The sequence below is a fragment of the Monodelphis domestica genome, chromosome 2 (assembly GCF_027887165.1).
Source record: "Monodelphis domestica isolate mMonDom1 chromosome 2, mMonDom1.pri, whole genome shotgun sequence".
Classification (NCBI taxonomy): domain Eukaryota; kingdom Metazoa; phylum Chordata; class Mammalia; order Didelphimorphia; family Didelphidae; genus Monodelphis; species Monodelphis domestica.
Window position 1 is genome coordinate 68,918,856 of NC_077228.1, and position 16,426 is coordinate 68,935,281.

Consider the following 16,426-nt stretch of genomic DNA (forward strand, 5'->3'; position numbering starts at 1 on the left):
ACTGAGGGGGACTCTGGGCAAGTTATTTCACTTCTGCCTGTCTCCTTTTTCTTAGAAATAAAATGGGGAAGATCACACCTTTCAGAGTGGTTGTGCGGATCAAACGAGATATTGGCAAAGTGCTTTGCAAAGTGAAAGATAAATGCTAGTGTGGTAGTAGTAGTACTACTAGTAGTAGTTTATGGCTGTCAAATCACATCTGCAGCTGTTGCCTCACCTCTAAAACAGGAAACAGCCTCCTCTACTGACCTCTTTTTTTTTTTTGAAAAACCTAAAAAATCAAGCTTTATTGAAAAGTCGGGGCAACCAACAGAGTTCTGTGACCTAACATACACTTCTACCCAGGGCTAATCATCAGTCTAGAATCATTCAACTAGATAATGATCTTTTTTTTTTTTTTATAAAAACCCTTACCTTCCGTCTTGGAGTCAATACTGTGTATTGGCTCCAAGGCAGAAGAGTGGTAAGGGCTAGGCAATGGGGGTCAAGTGACTTGCCCAGGGTCACACAGCTGGGAAGTGTCTGAGGCCAGATTTGAACCTAGGACCTCCTGTCTCTAGGGCTAGCTCTCAATTCACTGAGTTACCCAGCTGCCCCCTAGATAATGATCTTAATAGCATTTATTCTATGCTTTACAAACTTCTCATTTTATCCTTACCGCAATCCTGGGAGGAGGTGCTGTTATCCCCATTTTGGAGATGAGGAAACTGAGACAAATTAAGAGACTTGCCTGGTCATGTGGTGACTAAATGTCAAGAGGTGAGACTTGAACTCAGGTCTTCAATGAGTTTTATTGATCTACTTACCACTATTATCTTTCAAACATTTCTTTATCTCATTCAAGGATATCTTGAAGGGTTTTCAAGTGCATTGTCAAATATTCCCTACCTAGCAATTATTAAATGTGAATATGTTGGGGATGATTTTTCTTAAACACATTCTGGCTCCTAGCTATCACCATTCTTTTCCAGGTGTTCAGAAATCATGTTTAATAATCTGCTTTAGAATTTTGCTAAAGATTTCTATGAGATGCCCCAGCCTATAGTTTCTAGAATCCACATTTTTTCATGTAAAAAAATCTGACTTCCTTTATCCCTATCATTTTAATTTTTTTTTTTAACTCAGTATCAATTTGAGGAGTGGCAAGGACCAAGCAGTCAGGGTTTCAGTGACTTGCTCAGGGTCACACAGACAGGAAGTGTATAAGGCCAGAACTGGACCCAGGTCCCCTCGACTCCAGGCCTGGTGCTCTATCCACTGGGCTAACCAGCTGCCATCTCCATAACTTTTTAAAGGCCCTTTCTTATGCTTTCTCATACGACCCAGAGTGGTTCCATGACCATGACTCCTTGTGCTTTCATTGCCCTGGACTGCAGCTCCTGTGGGTCTGTCTGGAGACTTATTTAAACGGGGGCTCTCTTCTCTCTCGATGCTCTATTCGGTCCACTTTAAATTATTCAAGTAGACAGAAAATGGGAAAAGCAGAATTCAAGAAAAGGTGCCCCTTTGCCAGTTCCCGGACGTCAGACCTTTTCCTGTGCCTGTTCTTCCAGCTGACTCAGTGCGGACGTCATGATCAGATCCCTTAAACAGACGTTGCTGTCCCAGAACTTGGAGTCACCGAAATGGAGCTCTGCGGAGATTTTGGTAACTACTACCAGAATTCTGGGTAGATAATTGTGGAAGTGTAAAGTGAAAAGGGAGCTCTCCCAGGTGTTTCTGGACAAAGGACCCCGGGCTTGCCACCTCAAGGTTTTCCCTGGGCTGTGGTCCTTGTGGGTATTTGTACTGAGTGCACCACCATGGTAGGGACCCTGTTTGGCTGAGTGATGGCTGAGGTCTAGGCTATTTGGCTGGACTTAAGATCTGGGATGGGATGTGCTCCCCAGTCCTGTCCCTCATTCTTCAGAGCAGAAATGCTCTGCCTCACCACCATCGAAGACGGGGCTTATTGGCAACAAAGGAGCAGGCGCTCCCCACAAATCGTTAGCCAGTTCATGGGGGCTGAGGTGGCTGCAAGGGTGGTTTTGCTGTCCATGGGGATGCATTAGTTCTAGTTAGTAGGGTTTGAGAGATAAGTTCCAGCTTTGAGAACCTGCAGTAGATAGTCAGGACAAGGACACTAACAAAGTTGTCAAGCAGAGCACACTGAAAGACGGTTGTATTCCCAGGTGCCCGGATGTGAGCTCCGGCATTATGAGGCTGGCATGTGGGCCAGCACTGTGATCAAAGGAGGCAGTCAGAAGGAGGCACTTCGTCAAGGGTTCAGGAAACTCTTCCACTACATGCAGGGGGAGAATGAGACAGGTACCCAGCCCTTCCACCTCCCAAACTGTCCAGAATGACCTTTCTCCACTCTTCAGACCTTAAGCCAAGGGTTGGGTTCCACAAGATCAGCTGTGCAAAAGGACCTGAAGCTTACTAAGTTTATCTCCATTTGGATTACAGAACCAAATGGCATTCCCCTCAGGCTTTGACCAGGCTACCAGAAGGGAGGCTTTGCAGGTGAGGCATTACAGGCAGCTGCTCCTAGTCTGGCTCTTCCATTCTTCCTAAGTAGCTACAGCTGTTGCTACAGCCCTCCGTAGGACCCAGTAAAAATCCAAGTAGTTAGCCAGTATATTCATTTCTCTTAGGCCTAAAGTGGCTGTCTCTATAGTGATGAAAAGTACTATTTTGGGTCACACCCCAAGTCTACAACAAGGCTAGCAGCTTCTAATTATAACTGTCCCAAGTAGCTGAGGTTGGAGCTTTGGCAATTTCCCATGAATTTATTAGCATGAGTAAAAGTCATCACTGGTAACTAGCTTGGGCAAATTTCCTTAATGAACATTAACAAAAAATATAGTAACTGCAACTCACAAGAGATCATCCAGATTTACTCCCCTCCCCCTCCCCACTTTCTTGTGAAGACCATCAACACAGGCCATTATCAAATGCTTCAACTGTCATCCTCTGGCTTAAGGATACGTGTAGGTCACTATTCAGTTTTTTCTTACCAGAGACTAAGATTGAGATGACAGTGCCAGTGACCTGCTTGGTACAGCCTGGCACCACTGAATACAAGGTTTCCTTCTTTGTACCAACTAAACATCAGAATTCACCACCAGAGCCCACAGACCCGGATGTGTTCCTTGAGCAGAGGAAAGGAGCAGCCATTTTTGTCAGGTAGCTATTTGCTTCCACTTCAGTGAGGCTCCCTTGGCATGGAAATGTGAACCCATTGTACTGGCTTCAAACACCTAGTTTCTCTATAGAATGTCAACTAAGCTTTTCATTTTATTACAGGTCATTCGGAGGATTTGCTTCTGTGGAAAAATTCAGCAAAGAGGCAAAAGCCCTAGCAGATACTTTGGAGAAAGAGGGGCAATCCTTTCATTCAGATTTCTACTATACTGCTGGCTATAATAGACCTTTTACACTCTTCAACAGACATAATGAAGTTTGGTACTTCAAGAAGGAAGAGGTAGAAGGGCTGTGGGTAAGAGATTAATCTTTGTGCCAATTTAAATCAAATTCATAGGCAACCACTCCTTTAAAAACGAACATCGGTAGCACTTTTAGGGGGAGGAAGCCATTAATGACTTGTTTCCTTAGAGCTAGGTCCACTAGTTAAGCAATGAACTTCTAGGTTGTCCAGTTCCATATGAATTAGCTCATCTTCCAAATGTAAGGACACCTAGTAAAATGGTATTCATGGGAAACGGGGAGGGTGAGTTTAAAGGCCCAGATTAGTCACTTTGTGGAAAATATTTGAGTTACAGATGGCAAAGAACTTCCTTGGAAAAATTGGCAAACTTCTAATCTAATGGACACTATAGTGAAGAAAACCTGGGCACCGATCTCAACTGCCATTGGCTTACAGCTTGTGAATCTGTATGTACCTGCCATTTCTTTCAAACTATTTTTTTGTCAAATGAGTTTATATACAATGGTTTGCAAACTTAAAAATCCTCTATAAAACTCTCCTTTTCCCTATTTAAAGTTTTGTGGTTAAATTTTTCCAGTTACTCAAATTGACTTAAGTTTAGTGAGGATGAATTTTCAGTTATCTAATGTCATTTAAATATTCTTTCTTTCAAAATATACCTCATAATCTTTTGAAGGGATGCCATATCATCATTCCCTTTAATGGTGCTAAGTGAGCTAAGTAAGCTTTATATAATGGAAACATAAGGCCTATCTGAAATTCAGTTTTGTTGAAAGATAGCTCATCACAATGATTAATATACATCACTTTATTAAAATTCTGTTGGGAACACCTTAACAGCATATTGGTCATTTGTTTCAAGCTTCTCAGATTCCAGCAAAGTTCCTAACCTGCAATGCAAAATATTACCCTTAGTTACAAAGGAAAAAAAAAATCAATGAAACCCCCCTCCCATTCTGTCAAAATCAGACCTTAAGTTTCTCATCACTTTATCAGTGAGAGAGTTCAAGTAAAGGATGATTGTCATCATTTTCTTAAGGGCAGGGTATGGATTTATTTTGTTTCTCCCCCCTTACCTTACTGGGAATGTTAAACCAGCACTTTCATTTCTGACAATTCATCAAAAGCATTCCTAGAAGAAGCAAATACTAAAATTAGCAAAGTATTTTGAATGCTTGCAACAACATTCATTTTAAGGATAACCTCAGAATAAAAGTGGAACGGTATATGGGTGAAATCATTGCCATTTCATTTGGCAGAATCATTAACATCACTGGTTAGAAATTCCCACTCAAAATATCAGCAAATTCTGGGTCTCTTACCTTCCATGGTATTCAGGTTCCTCAGATTTTTTTTGTTCAATCTATAAAAGGATAGCAAAACTTAAGATATATGGCCTGACCATACAAAACACCCCCAAATTTTGTCATTTCTTTTCCTTATGTGTAATGCCCCCACGGGATTATCTATAATCCCAAGCAATTTAACTGTATTCATGTTTTCAAATGTAACCTCAGTATAAAATATGGAACGGTTTAGGAGTAAAATCATGTCCTCTCATTTGGCAGAATCTTTTACATCACTGGTTACAATTAAATACTCAAATGGTTCAAAAGGGGTTAACTAAAATGAATTCTTTCACTTACTGGTCTTTTCTCCAATCCCTTTGACATTTTATGCTGAAAAAAGAAAGAATATTACCATCAGGGAAAGCCAAGGTTAGCAAAAAAAAAACAAACAGCAAAAGAACCTTTAACCTAATATTTAGCAGAGGCTGCAAAGAAACAATTGCCAAAATTAAAAACCTCTTTAAACTTTCAAATTTAAAATATGGGGAAGCTAGGTAGCTCAGTGGATTGAGACAGACCTAGAGAGGGGAAGGTCCCAAGTTGTAATCTGGCCTCAGATACTTCCTAGGTGTGTATAACCTGTTGCCCAGCCCTTATACAGTACACAATATTGTTTTTAAGATGAAATGGGTTTAAAAAGATACTTGGCAGTTACATATTAAAAATAGTGCTGGAGTCTCCAATAGCAGATACATCAGATAGGAGCGAAAGACAGAATAGTGTTGTTCACCACCATACATCTGCTGAACTATGTTATCATCATTGTATCAGCTTTGAGACACTCCCTTTGCTTGCAAACTTCTCAAACATAATTATAGTCACCTTATCAGTTCAGTCACCTTATCAGTTCAGTCTTTGGCTCAGCATAGATGACATTACTCAACAGTAACTCATAGATCAATGCATTTCAATCTGGTTAAAAAAAAAAAGAAAGGGGAGTTAACTTTTCTTGCTGGATTGGCCATTTTTCTGCTTTCAAAAAATTGTACTGTTTCAGAAAAAGAAAATCCTCATTCTCTTTCAGAGAGATTCCCATTGTTTTAATATAGAAATCATCACCAACAGTACATGAGCCAATCCTTTAATACAACCCTTTAATATTTACATATTGGCTTACACATATATACATCTTAAGCCTTTGGTCCTTGTTACACTTGGACTTCCTCTTGAAAGTTACCAAGAATTTTACATATGCAAAAAATATTTCCTCCCTGTCAAATACTAGGTACTTGTTTTACAAATAGGTTAACCCTGTCTAGATTGCCCCACCCCCATTGAGAAACAAAAGCTGCCAGGATACATTTCCCAATACAAACATTTAGTCTCCTTACCCAAATTTAAGTGATCACCACAGCATCTGGACTTGGGAAACCTATACAGATACAGTTTACATTAAATGTAACTTTGTCACAGAGAAATGAAGGTTGTGCTCAATTTGTTACAGGGCACTTCAGTGCTGTGATTTATCTACATGCTGATTTCAGGTCAGACATTTGAGGACATCATTATAAACCCTGTTAAGTAGCTTTAGAAAATGGACAAATATTTTTCTAAAGATCACTGCCAAATCCAAAGTGAACATATATTCTTTAGTCTGAAAAACCACTCTTCATATGGCAACTGATCCCCAGTAATAGTAGCTATAATTCCTGTTTTACAAATAAATCTGAGTGGTGTTGTGATTTAGCAACTCACAGCTTTATCAAGTTGAATTCAAAACCTATTCTCCCTGAACTAGCACTTGGTAGCAATTCAAATAATTCACTTACAAAATAATCCAACTGCAACAACTTCCAAGATCTCAGCTAAAGCCTAAAAGAGACATCTTAGGTTAAATAAGTCTATCTACTAGTAATAATTATCAAAAGTAATAATTTTCAATGCCTGAAATCAGGTAGAGCTAATTAGACCTCCATGATTAAGTCAGTCTATTGGCTTTTCATCATACAGGCTGAGATTATTGGACAACTCCCCTATGAGAATCCAACTACAAAATTAGCATCATTCCAAACCAAAGTGCAAAGACACTTTTTCATTATAATTATCAAGCAGAGAGAGTCCCTACTGAGTAATATCAGCAAAATGGTTGTTCCCTAGACTACTGAACTACCTTTTAACACAATAAAAATTTCCCAAACAGCAAAACCATTGTTTCTTACAGGAGTTACTTTTACAAACAATACAAAATCTGATAAAAAGGGTACAACCAATCTCATACTTATCACATCCTTATTTAATCTTGTAAGTCAAAGTTTTAAATAAGCTGAGTCAACTAGGTACTCTTGGTGCTTCCTGTGTTAATCTGGTTTTATATCTAACAAGTCTTAAGTTTTTACTTTTTCAAGGCACCTACTACAAATAACTCATCTCTTGACAGATTCATAAAGATATTTTTGGTTGCCCAGTTTCTCCATGTTCTGTTTTGAATCACTTTAAGCCTCACTTACCATTTCTACTTCTAGTTGTCAAGTCCCTGGAGGTAAAAGGGGGAAGGAAAAAAAAACCAAGTTATTCCCTTTGACTGCAGAAATTTAAGCAAACTGTTTTCTTACAAGTCAGATACATCAGATAATAAGATAAGTATTCTTCACTAATATCTGCTGAACTATGCAACCATCATAGTATCTGCTTTACTGTTATTATGTGGGACAGTAACCAGCTTAATTACCTGTTTGCCTGTGACTGTAATTCCTTGGAGCCTAAGGAGAGAAAATACACAGTACTAAGTAACTTATCTTCTCATATGTAAATCTTACATATGTAAAAGTTAGTACCAGTGGAGTGCTTCAGTATAAGAGAAAGGTGGTAGTATTTCTCATCATACTCATGATCAAGAGTAGCAAATAAAAGTTCATCATTAAAGCACAGTTGATCAATTCTTTTAAATACAGCTTTGAGGTTGGACCAGATCCTAAGCATGCTAAAGTGGAAAGGCACTGCTTACCTTCCAAAGCTGCATTTTCAAATATATTTAACACTCACCTCAGAAACAGCAACTTCACCCATGATGTATAACTGCAAAGTACAGAAAGCAGAGTCAATAGTCTAAAAAGCAAAGTTGAAAGAGACTTATCTCCCACTATTAAAGCCTCAGTATATTATTGTCAGAAATCATTTCTGTCCACTACTCTTAGGACATCATAGGCTGAATAGCTATGAAAATACTCCAAGAGCCATTATTTAACACTATTGCTTTAAGAGCAGCTAGATCAAATCATGTATTAGCTTGAGTTGTTTACTGTAATGAGTCCCAACTCTACCCCTTTAAGCCCCGTCTTTCAAATATAGTTTACCTTTAAGGTCAGCCAAGGACGTGCTCCTTTCTTGAGCTCCATATCTAACAAAAAACAAAAGCCAAGTTTTGTGGAAACCAATCGATGCAAACATTTGACTTTAAGAAACTACAGTCTAAACCTCATGCTCCAATGAAAGACTTTACTGGTTGCCATTTGATATTAGCACACAATGAAAAGCTAGTAACTCCTTGCTCTATTTGCCTCCCCACAAATGCATTAAATCAATACCTAGTTTCGTGTCCAGCCCTTATTCGTCCTTGCAATCTAACCTCCAAATGTTGCAGATAGGTAAAGAGATTATAATTAAGCATAGGGGGCCAAGCTGCCGGGCCTCCAAATCAAAGGCCGGGTGTTTTGGGGCCCGGACACGTGCAGATAGCACGTGGATTGCTCGGTCCCCTCCCCAGGCGCCCTTGGGTCATTTTTTTTCTTTTGGGCTGTTAAGACCCAGTGGGCACATGTAGGTAATGGCCGCCCTCCCTGGAGCTATAGGAAGCCACGTTCACTTCTGGACTTCTCAGGCCCACTGCAGCCCCTCTCCGCTTGCTCAGCCCAGGCCCCGCATCAGAGACGTTGGCATTCATCAGCAATCTCAGATGTCCCTACCAACGTTACTTTCATCACACACAGCAAGGCCTGAAAACCAGACTCCCATCGCCATCCCGCCCTTCCACCCCGCGGCGGGCCCAGGGCACCAGCTTAAGTCGGAGGCCTCTCGGACCTGTGGCCTCACTCCCCAGGGAAGTCCCAAACAGAATCCAAAGCCATCCGACGTCTGCTCAAGGTGCGGGTGAGAAAGAGCTCTCCTTCCGGAGAGAATGGCAGGCCTACCGCCACGCATCCCGACAAGCGACTCAGACCCGCAGAGCAGAGGCCAGACCAGCCACAACAGAACTTACCTATAACAAGGCCGTATCTTCCTCAAAGAGAGCGAAGGAACTGCAGCAAAGCCCTTTATATAAGGCGGCGTGACGTCATGACGCCCGCCAGCGTCTGCCCCGCCCCGCCCCTGCCAAAGAGCGGGAACTGGAGGCCCTGAGTCTTCCTCGCCTACCCTCCGGTATTCTCCACCTGCCCCTCCCTCCCCCAGCCTCTATTCGTCCCCTAGTTCGTGGCCCCTCCTACCGCCTGCGGCGGGGGGGAGGGGGTTGGACTCACGGGGAGCACGTGACATTGGGCTGCGGCCGGGGAAGCGGAGCAGAGGAGAGCCGAAGAGGGGGAGGGGGGAGGAGTGGAATGGGGGAGGGGGCATGTGAGGAGGAGGAGGAGGAGGATGGGGGGCGGTGTAAGGGTGAGTGATTTCCTTCCGGCACGTCGCCCGCTCGGGGGGAGGGGGCGGGGGGTTTCACTTCCGGGACGGTGTTCCGGCCCATTCCGGCCCATTTCCACCCCCGGAGGTAGGTACTGCTCCTCGGCGGGGTCCTGGCCCCCACTCTCCGCCCCGGCCTCCCCTGTCCCTCTCTTGGTCCTCCCGCTCCCGCCCCGGGACCGCCCCGCCCCGTTCCCCACCCCCACCCCGCAGCCCGGCCCTGGGGGGATTCGACCCCTGAGCTCGGGGCGACCTTTCTCGCCCCACCCCACCCCCTCCTCTCCGCCCCGTGAGCGAGCGGATACGCCCCCCCCCGCCCGGGGCCCCTCCCTCCAGACCCCCGAGACCCGCACCCAGCGCGGCTGCGGGCGGGCCCCGCTTCCTTGCAGCCACACCCCACCCCACCCCGCTGGACGTGCACCGGGGGGAACGCCCCCTCCAGGGGGCAGCCCCTTCCCCTTCCCGGCCGACCCGCCCCCCGTGCCCACTTCCCCGAGCCGCCCACCCCACCCGTGCCCCTTTGCCCAATCCGCCCGTCTGCCAACTGAGCACAACTCCGCGGCCCCGCGGGACCCCAGCCACGCGAGGGAGAGACAGACAGACAGAGACTTTTCTACTGGGGATTCCTTCCTACCCACTTGGGAGTTGCTGGAAAAAGGAAAAACAACACCACACAAAAAGGCACTGGTGTAGGCTCCAAAATAAACACATCTGAATTCTGTGTGGCATCAGCCGGGCTCTCTTTGAATTAAATGTTTCAAAACAAACACAAATAGGCTGGGGTGGGGAGTGGAGCGGGAAGGTCAAATTGGATAACTGCGGGGTTAGAGGCGGCAACCACATATATGTCGATATCTATAGATACACCCCTTTGTAGCCCGAAGCTTTCTTGGGAATGTAGAGCCAGGCGGTGAGGTGTACCTGAGACATAAGCAGGTAGGTAGGTAGTCACACACTTGTATTCAGACCAATGCCCTCTGGGGATCCTGTGAAACATAATTTATGACTCCGTCTTAGTTTCCAGTGAGTTTGAGCACAACTTGTTAAATTTGAACGTTTTCTCCACTAGATTAGGCTAATTAGGTTTCTCCTACAAACCCACCACAAAAAACTCCCCGGTTTAAATTTGGATAGTGACTTGTCTGCCCAGCCGTGGAGGGGCATAACAACACTTCTCTTCATCTTCACCCTGAGCTACAATTACCTATGGCACTTTTCCTGAAACAGGATGTGCCTTTGTAGCCTAAGCCAGCTTTTTCAGGAGCTGGCTGGTTTACTTAGGAAAACTGGCATATCTTTAAATAGGTTATTAGTCATACTACAAAATATTTAACATAGGGCAACAATGGCAATAAAATGTTCAGAGGTGCCTGACAAACCTTAGCTCATCAGAATCTGCCCCAGTTTTTGTGTTTCCTTGCATATGTTCATTTTATCTCACATCCCTCCAAAAAAGTTTCTACATTTTTTTATCTAGAAAAAATTAACTTTAAAATGTATACCTTTAAAAAAGTTAAACATTTAAATTCTTTATTTGCTCCTCTCTTGAACTCTTGCATTAAAGTTAAAGTTACACTGACTATTAATATAGTATAGTGATAGGCTAAACTTTTGGTTTAGGTTCAAAATTAAACATCTTCCTAAGAAGGTTTTATGGCAACTTACCACAAAGCCTGGAATAGTGGATGTAGCCTTTTGATATTGCTGTTTCTACATTTAGAGCTACAGAAAATAACTTCTCTTGAGAGGCATTTTGAAGTAAAATTTCCAAATACTTATGTGACGTAAAGCACCATGGGAATGTAGTTCTGATTGGTAGTCATTATTCCTATTTCCTCTTTCAGCAGGGCTGAAAGCCTGTACCATCAGTGAGCACACCATGGAGAAAGGTGGAAACATTCAGTTGGAGATCCCTGACTTTAGCAACTCAGTCCTGAGCCACCTCAACCAGCTGCGCATGCAGGGTCGTCTCTGTGATATTGTGGTCAATGTGCAAGGACAGGCTTTTCGGGCTCATAAAGTGGTGCTGGCTGCCAGCTCTCCCTATTTCCGAGACCATATGTCCTTGAATGAGATGAGTACTGTATCCATATCAGTCATCAAGAATCCTACTGTTTTTGAGCAGCTCCTTTCATTTTGTTACACTGGGCGGATATGTCTACAACTGGCAGATATCATCAGTTACCTAACAGCTGCCAGTTTCTTACAGATGCAGCACATCATAGACAAATGTACACAGATTCTGGAGGGTATACATTTCAAGATCAATGTAGCGGAAGTTGAGGCAGAATTAGGCCAGACAAGGACAAAGCACCAAGAGAGACCCCCAGAATCTCACAGAGTTACTCCAAATCTAAACCGCCCCCTCAGCCCACGTCACAACACACCAAAGGGGAGCCGAAGAGGCCAAGTTAGCACAGTGCTGGACATCAGGGAGCTCAGTCCCCCTGAAGAGTCAACCAGCCCTCAGATAATCGAGCAGAGTTCTGATGCGGAGAGCCGGGAACCCATCCTTCGAATTAACCGAGCAGGACAGTGGTATGTGGAGACTGGGGTAGCTGACCGGGGGGGTCGGAGTGATGATGAGGTGAGAGTCCTTGGAGGAGTTCGAATCAAAACAGAGAATCTGGAGGAATGGCTTGGAACTGAGAATCAGCCCTCTGGAGAAGATGGGAGTAGTGCTGAGGAGGTCGCCGCCATGGTGATCGATACTACCGGCCATGGGTCAGGAGGACAAGAGAATTATGCCTTGGCCTCTTCAGCACCCAAGGCCACTCGGCCAACCAGCAGTGAAATGGACAGGTAAGGTTTCTTTTGCGCATTTCCTGACTGTCACTCAGGTACCACTGATCCAGGCTATCTCTCTGGCTTAGAGAGCATCTTTCCTACCTGTTGTTTAGACGAAATAAGAATTGACTCTGTTGGGGAAATTGGAGGTGTGCCAAAAGACTTGCATTCTTATTTTTTTAAAGCAGGAAGCTCCTAGTCCTGAAGTATTCACAGTGTTGTGAGAACTATGGTAAAGTTAGACACTTCCATGAATCAGAATAGCATCTGCAGCCACACTAGCATCAGTAATTGCCAGGGCTTCCTTGGATTCGAGGCAGGGAGCTGACCGTCAGCTGGGAACCAGGCGGCCTTTCCCTTCCTTGGTATGTTATCACACAGGTAGGTGGCTTGGGGGAGTTTCACTTTCCTTTGTAGCCCTGCTTCACTTTCCTTTAGCCACCGCCTCCAAAGGAGGCATCGGTATGGTCCTGGCAGTTCTTTGGCTCTCTGTGGGTAATAGTGTGATGCCAAGGAAATTCTTTTAGGATTGTTTTTCCATTTCTCAGCTTGCCATATGAATATATTTTCTGTCTGGCCTTGATCCATAGCTACTGCTGCCAAGGGCCTCACCATTTCATTAATTTTTTCTCTTTGTTTCCCCACTTTTCTCTTTCTAAGGTACTTCTATATGAGTAGCTAAGGACATATCTATAAAGGGTAATGAGCACAGAAATTAACAGGTTAGGTTGAACGTATATTGAGCTTCCTCCTCCACAATTTAAATTGTTTAAATGCAAGCCAAAGAGTATATTCTGCTATTTTTCTCCTTTGTCATAAAAAACAAATTTTGACTGCCTAAATAGCAGATCTGAAATCTGTTACTGGCTTGTTGCAGAGATTACTAAATGCCACAAAAATGCAGACAACTTCTGACCTCTCATTTTTTCAGATGGTCACATTTTGGATGTTTTTTTCTCCATTATCTCTTATGGAGAGTATATAGCTATGTAAATAGCACACTTTATTGACCATACCGATTCTTGTCTCCCCAGGCGAGGCCAGTGATTAAAGTAACTTGAGTTTTAATCCAAGTGCCTTAAAAGTTGATTTAGTTCCTATCATTCAACTCACAATCTACTTTATAATTTGATGGTATTTGATCCCTTGCTTATTTAAAGTGTAATTGGTCACACAAAGTAACAGAATTAGAGATGTAGCTAAAATTTGAGTTCCTCGAGTCATCCAACAGATTCCTCAGTGTTCATTTAGTACAGCTATTGCAACATAAGCATTTTATTTACATATTGTGCCTCACTGTCATTAGGTTATTTTATGCCATTAATCTCTCATTCTGCAAAATGACTTTTCTTTAACTTATTAGATCAAATGTGATTTCTTAGCTTCAAGTTAATATAGACCCAGTGTGAGCATTTCTCAGTTGCCATGCTGAAAATCATCATACTGTTCTATATGCTTTCCCCATCATAATCCATAGTCTAAAGAAATGATCTCATTACTCAGCTCTTTAACATTATTGTTCTGTTACCCCATTTATGCTCCTCTACCGACAGATTTAGCCCTTCTGGCAGTGTTGTCACCCTGACTGAGCGACACCGAGCCCGAAGTGAGTCTCCTGGGAGAATGGATGAGCCTAAGCAACCCAACTCCCAGGTATGTAGTGACAGATCTGAAGGGCTTTGACTGTTGAAATTTAAGGATGAATTTCAACAAGTACAGTTTAATCTTTTTAACTTGTACCCCTTTGGATTACCTTGGGAAGTCCTTGGTTATCATTGTTTTTTAATTAATGGAAAAATAAAGGTTGAAAAGAGAGGGAGTCTATTAAATACGCTTAAGGATTTCCAAACACTTGTTCCATAGCACTCAAAAAAAGCATTCTTTTGGAGGAATGTAAAGTTTGGGAAGAGGCAGCAGGAATAGAATGTTCTTTTAGAATACATGGACAGTTTGTGTCCTGGGAGAAATTATAGCAACTTCTAAGAAAGTACATGCAAAGAGAGTAGGACTCAGTGGCCTTTCTAATTGGTTATACATTTAAATGAATGAATAATAAGGCATTTGCTAAGCACTCATAATTCATATTCTTGTATATACTCATTTGTATTAGACAGCTATATAGTAAAGATCTAGAGAACAAGGATCATGTCTTCTGTTTTCTTTATAATTATCCACAGAGCGTTGTTCTGTTTCTTGATCATTGAGCACTGTGCAAATGTTGGACTTGTAGCTTATACATGAAATAGTATCTCAACATGGTAGGCCAACTGAGGCCCTTGGGAAAAGCACATGCCAAGTGAAGATACAGAATGAATTTTGAGCATTTCTGGCCAGTCACTTAGACAGAGAAGCACTGGTGAATTTTATTTTATTTTTTTAATTTGATGTAAAATATTGTGAGAGCTGCCCTAGCCACCACTCATAGCTAAGAGGCAGTGTAACTTAGTAAATATGGGACTGGACTTGGAATCAAGAGATTTGATTTCAAATTGTACCCCAACATGGAGTAACTGCATGTTCCTGAGCAAGCCATTTCCTGTCTGAGCTTCAGGTTCTTTATTTGTACATTGTACTGACAGCCTACCTCATAGAAACATGAGGAAAATGCTTCATAAACCTTAATGTTCCAAATAAATGTGTTATTTGTTTTTGTAACACTTGTAATATTTTGTTCGATTTCGATTTGGTATACGAAACTAACAGTGAAGAAACTATATTTACCCATACAAATTGGCAATCACTCTGCAAGTTTCAGTCTTAGACAGTTGCCTTGGGGGTCTGAGAAGGCTTACTTATTACCTGACTACTTCTATTGATAAAATTTTTTATGGTAGCATGAAAGGAATTGTCACTATTTCCATGGAAAATTTTTTCATCCGATGTTAGAACCCAGCAAGAAATTAGAGGCACAAAATAAAAGCTTTGGTCACATAATAGTTTCTAGCTTCTAAAAAAAAGGATATAATTCCTATATAAAGGTGACTATTATGCAAATAAATGTTAATAAGCAGATAAAATTAGAGTTTAAGTGAAAAATAAGAAGGACTACTAGCAATTCACTTGAATACTTAAGTAGGATCAAAGACACCAGCATATACACAATTATGTGACTCAATAGATAGATTTCTGAGCATGGAGTCAGGAAGATTCATCTTCCTGAATTCAAGTCTAGCCTCAAACACTAACTAGCTGTTTGATCCTAGGAAAGCCACTTAATCCTGTTGCCTAAGTTTACTCATCTATAAAATGAAGAGAGGAAATGGCAAACCTCTCCAGTATCTTTCCCCAAAAAAATCTCAAATGGAGTCACAGAGCCAGACCTGACTGAAGTGACTGAACAACATGTCACAATGTTGGGGAAAGATAGGGTGAATTCATCTGCTTAAGAAAGTCTTAATTGAAGAGTTTCATCTATATTTTTAAAAAAGAGGTAGGAAAAAAGTTGCTTGTTTTTGGTATAAGGCCTAACCTGAAATGTTGAAATGAGAAAAGATAGAGATAATATAAGAAGACTCTCCTGACTGGGTGCAGGCCAGAAAAAAGCAAGCAATAAATGATACTGTCTAGAAATGAGATTAAGGGATCAGTTCATGGGATCATAGGATTAGAGCTTCAAAGGAACTCTAGAGATCATCTAGTTCTGCTAATAATGGTCTATTTATAATATCCCAAAAGTCTTAGTATTAAGGAAGCAGATATGTATTTGAAAGATTCTGAGGGGGCTGCTCACCCATTTTTCTCCATTTCTTCAGAAAACTAAATAAGGAAATGAAGTTTATAGTAAAACAATTTGTTGTTTTCTGATGTATCCAACTTTTCTTGGCAAAGATACTGGAGTGATTTGCCATTTCCTTCTCTAGCTCATTTTATAGATGATGAAACAGGCTAATAGGGTTAAGTGTGACTTGCCTAGGATCACACAGCTAGTAAGTATCTGAAATCAATAAGATTTGCATTCAAGATGAGTGTTCTTGACTCCAGATCTATTCCACTGCCCGACCTGGCTGCCCAGAACAGAGTTTTTCAGTCATGTCTGACTTTTCCTGATCCCATAGACCATACTATCCACAGAATCTTTTGACCATCTGATCCATGGAGTTTTCTCAGTAAAAATACTGGAGTGCTTTGCCATTTCCTTCTCCAGTGGATTAAGTGCCTTGCCTCAAATCACACAGCTAGAGTCAGAGTTCAGATTTGAACTCAGGTCTTCCTAATTCCAAGTCCAGACTCTTATTTACCACGCCACCTAACTGCC

At 42.1% G+C, this 16,426-nt stretch overlaps 3 protein-coding genes, 1 long non-coding RNA gene and 9 other non-coding genes across 21 annotated transcripts in view; 3 read left to right on the forward strand and 10 right to left on the reverse strand.

Annotated features, from left to right (window-relative positions):
• Window positions 1-4,267, forward strand: part of DARS2 (aspartyl-tRNA synthetase 2, mitochondrial) — a 44,981-nt gene extending 40,714 nt beyond the window's left edge. For all 3 annotated transcript variants that reach the window (XM_007480816.3, XM_007480817.3, XM_007480814.3), the window contains exons 19-23: window positions 1,554-1,647; window positions 2,172-2,307; window positions 3,003-3,168; window positions 3,289-3,481; window positions 3,765-4,267. The gene's annotated coding sequence lies outside the window, so the exon portion shown is untranslated. The remainder of the gene's footprint in view (window positions 1-1,553; window positions 1,648-2,171; window positions 2,308-3,002; window positions 3,169-3,288; window positions 3,482-3,764) is intronic.
• LOC100021073 (heme-binding protein 2-like) lies at window positions 1,917-3,493 on the forward strand. Its single transcript, XM_056814611.1, has 4 exons — window positions 1,917-2,021; window positions 2,172-2,307; window positions 3,003-3,168; window positions 3,289-3,493. Exons 1-4 carry the CDS (start codon window positions 1,917-1,919, stop codon window positions 3,491-3,493), a joined length of 612 nt encoding a protein of 203 aa, XP_056670589.1.
• Window positions 4,224-9,175, reverse strand: LOC103102092 (uncharacterized). 5 transcript variants are annotated; one of them, XR_001627702.2, is made up of 12 exons: window positions 8,975-9,175; window positions 8,073-8,116; window positions 7,762-7,794; window positions 7,448-7,478; window positions 7,227-7,252; window positions 6,549-6,591; window positions 6,111-6,151; window positions 5,619-5,691; window positions 5,077-5,109; window positions 4,753-4,793; window positions 4,507-4,562; window positions 4,224-4,320 (listed from the first exon to the last, which is right to left on the reverse strand). It is a non-coding gene; the product is annotated as an uncharacterized LOC103102092 (long non-coding RNA). The 5 variants fall into 5 exon arrangements; XR_001627700.2 differs by having other exon boundaries at window positions 5,602-5,691; window positions 8,975-9,102; XR_001627703.2 differs by lacking the exon at window positions 6,549-6,591 and having other exon boundaries at window positions 5,602-5,691; window positions 8,975-9,102.
• Window positions 4,631-4,709, reverse strand: LOC130457770 (small nucleolar RNA SNORD47). Its single transcript, XR_008917044.1, has one exon. It is a non-coding gene; the product is annotated as a small nucleolar RNA SNORD47 (small nucleolar RNA).
• On the reverse strand, window positions 4,940-5,018 carry LOC130457771 (small nucleolar RNA SNORD47). Its single transcript, XR_008917045.1, has one exon. It is a non-coding gene; the product is annotated as a small nucleolar RNA SNORD47 (small nucleolar RNA).
• LOC130457778 (small nucleolar RNA snR60/Z15/Z230/Z193/J17) lies at window positions 5,466-5,550 on the reverse strand. The gene has a single exon (XR_008917052.1). It is a non-coding gene; the product is annotated as a small nucleolar RNA snR60/Z15/Z230/Z193/J17 (small nucleolar RNA).
• LOC130457750 (small nucleolar RNA SNORD79) lies at window positions 5,766-5,846 on the reverse strand. The gene has a single exon (XR_008917024.1). It is a non-coding gene; the product is annotated as a small nucleolar RNA SNORD79 (small nucleolar RNA).
• Window positions 6,226-6,290, reverse strand: LOC130457808 (small nucleolar RNA SNORD78). Its single transcript, XR_008917082.1, has one exon. It is a non-coding gene; the product is annotated as a small nucleolar RNA SNORD78 (small nucleolar RNA).
• LOC130457774 (small nucleolar RNA SNORD44) lies at window positions 6,668-6,730 on the reverse strand. Its single transcript, XR_008917048.1, has one exon. It is a non-coding gene; the product is annotated as a small nucleolar RNA SNORD44 (small nucleolar RNA).
• On the reverse strand, window positions 7,337-7,404 carry LOC130457806 (small nucleolar RNA SNORD77). The gene has a single exon (XR_008917080.1). It is a non-coding gene; the product is annotated as a small nucleolar RNA SNORD77 (small nucleolar RNA).
• On the reverse strand, window positions 7,866-7,926 carry LOC130457813 (small nucleolar RNA SNORD75). Its single transcript, XR_008917087.1, has one exon. It is a non-coding gene; the product is annotated as a small nucleolar RNA SNORD75 (small nucleolar RNA).
• LOC130457773 (small nucleolar RNA SNORD74) lies at window positions 8,633-8,710 on the reverse strand. The gene has a single exon (XR_008917047.1). It is a non-coding gene; the product is annotated as a small nucleolar RNA SNORD74 (small nucleolar RNA).
• Window positions 9,176-9,255: 80 nt separating the features above from the next.
• ZBTB37 (zinc finger and BTB domain containing 37) overlaps window positions 9,256-16,426 on the forward strand; it is a 30,820-nt gene continuing 23,649 nt past the window's right edge. For 2 of the 3 annotated variants that reach the window (XR_008916107.1, XM_007480820.3), the window contains exons 1-3: window positions 9,256-9,472; window positions 11,229-12,186; window positions 13,725-13,824. Coding sequence is in view for 2 of the 3 variants with exons in the window: in XM_007480820.3 (XP_007480882.1) it covers window positions 9,349-9,472; window positions 11,229-12,186; window positions 13,725-13,824 (1,182 nt within the window). In the remaining variant the exon portion in view is untranslated. The remainder of the gene's footprint in view (window positions 9,473-11,228; window positions 12,187-13,724; window positions 13,825-16,426) is intronic. The other variant, XM_001373338.4, reaches the window with a different exon arrangement.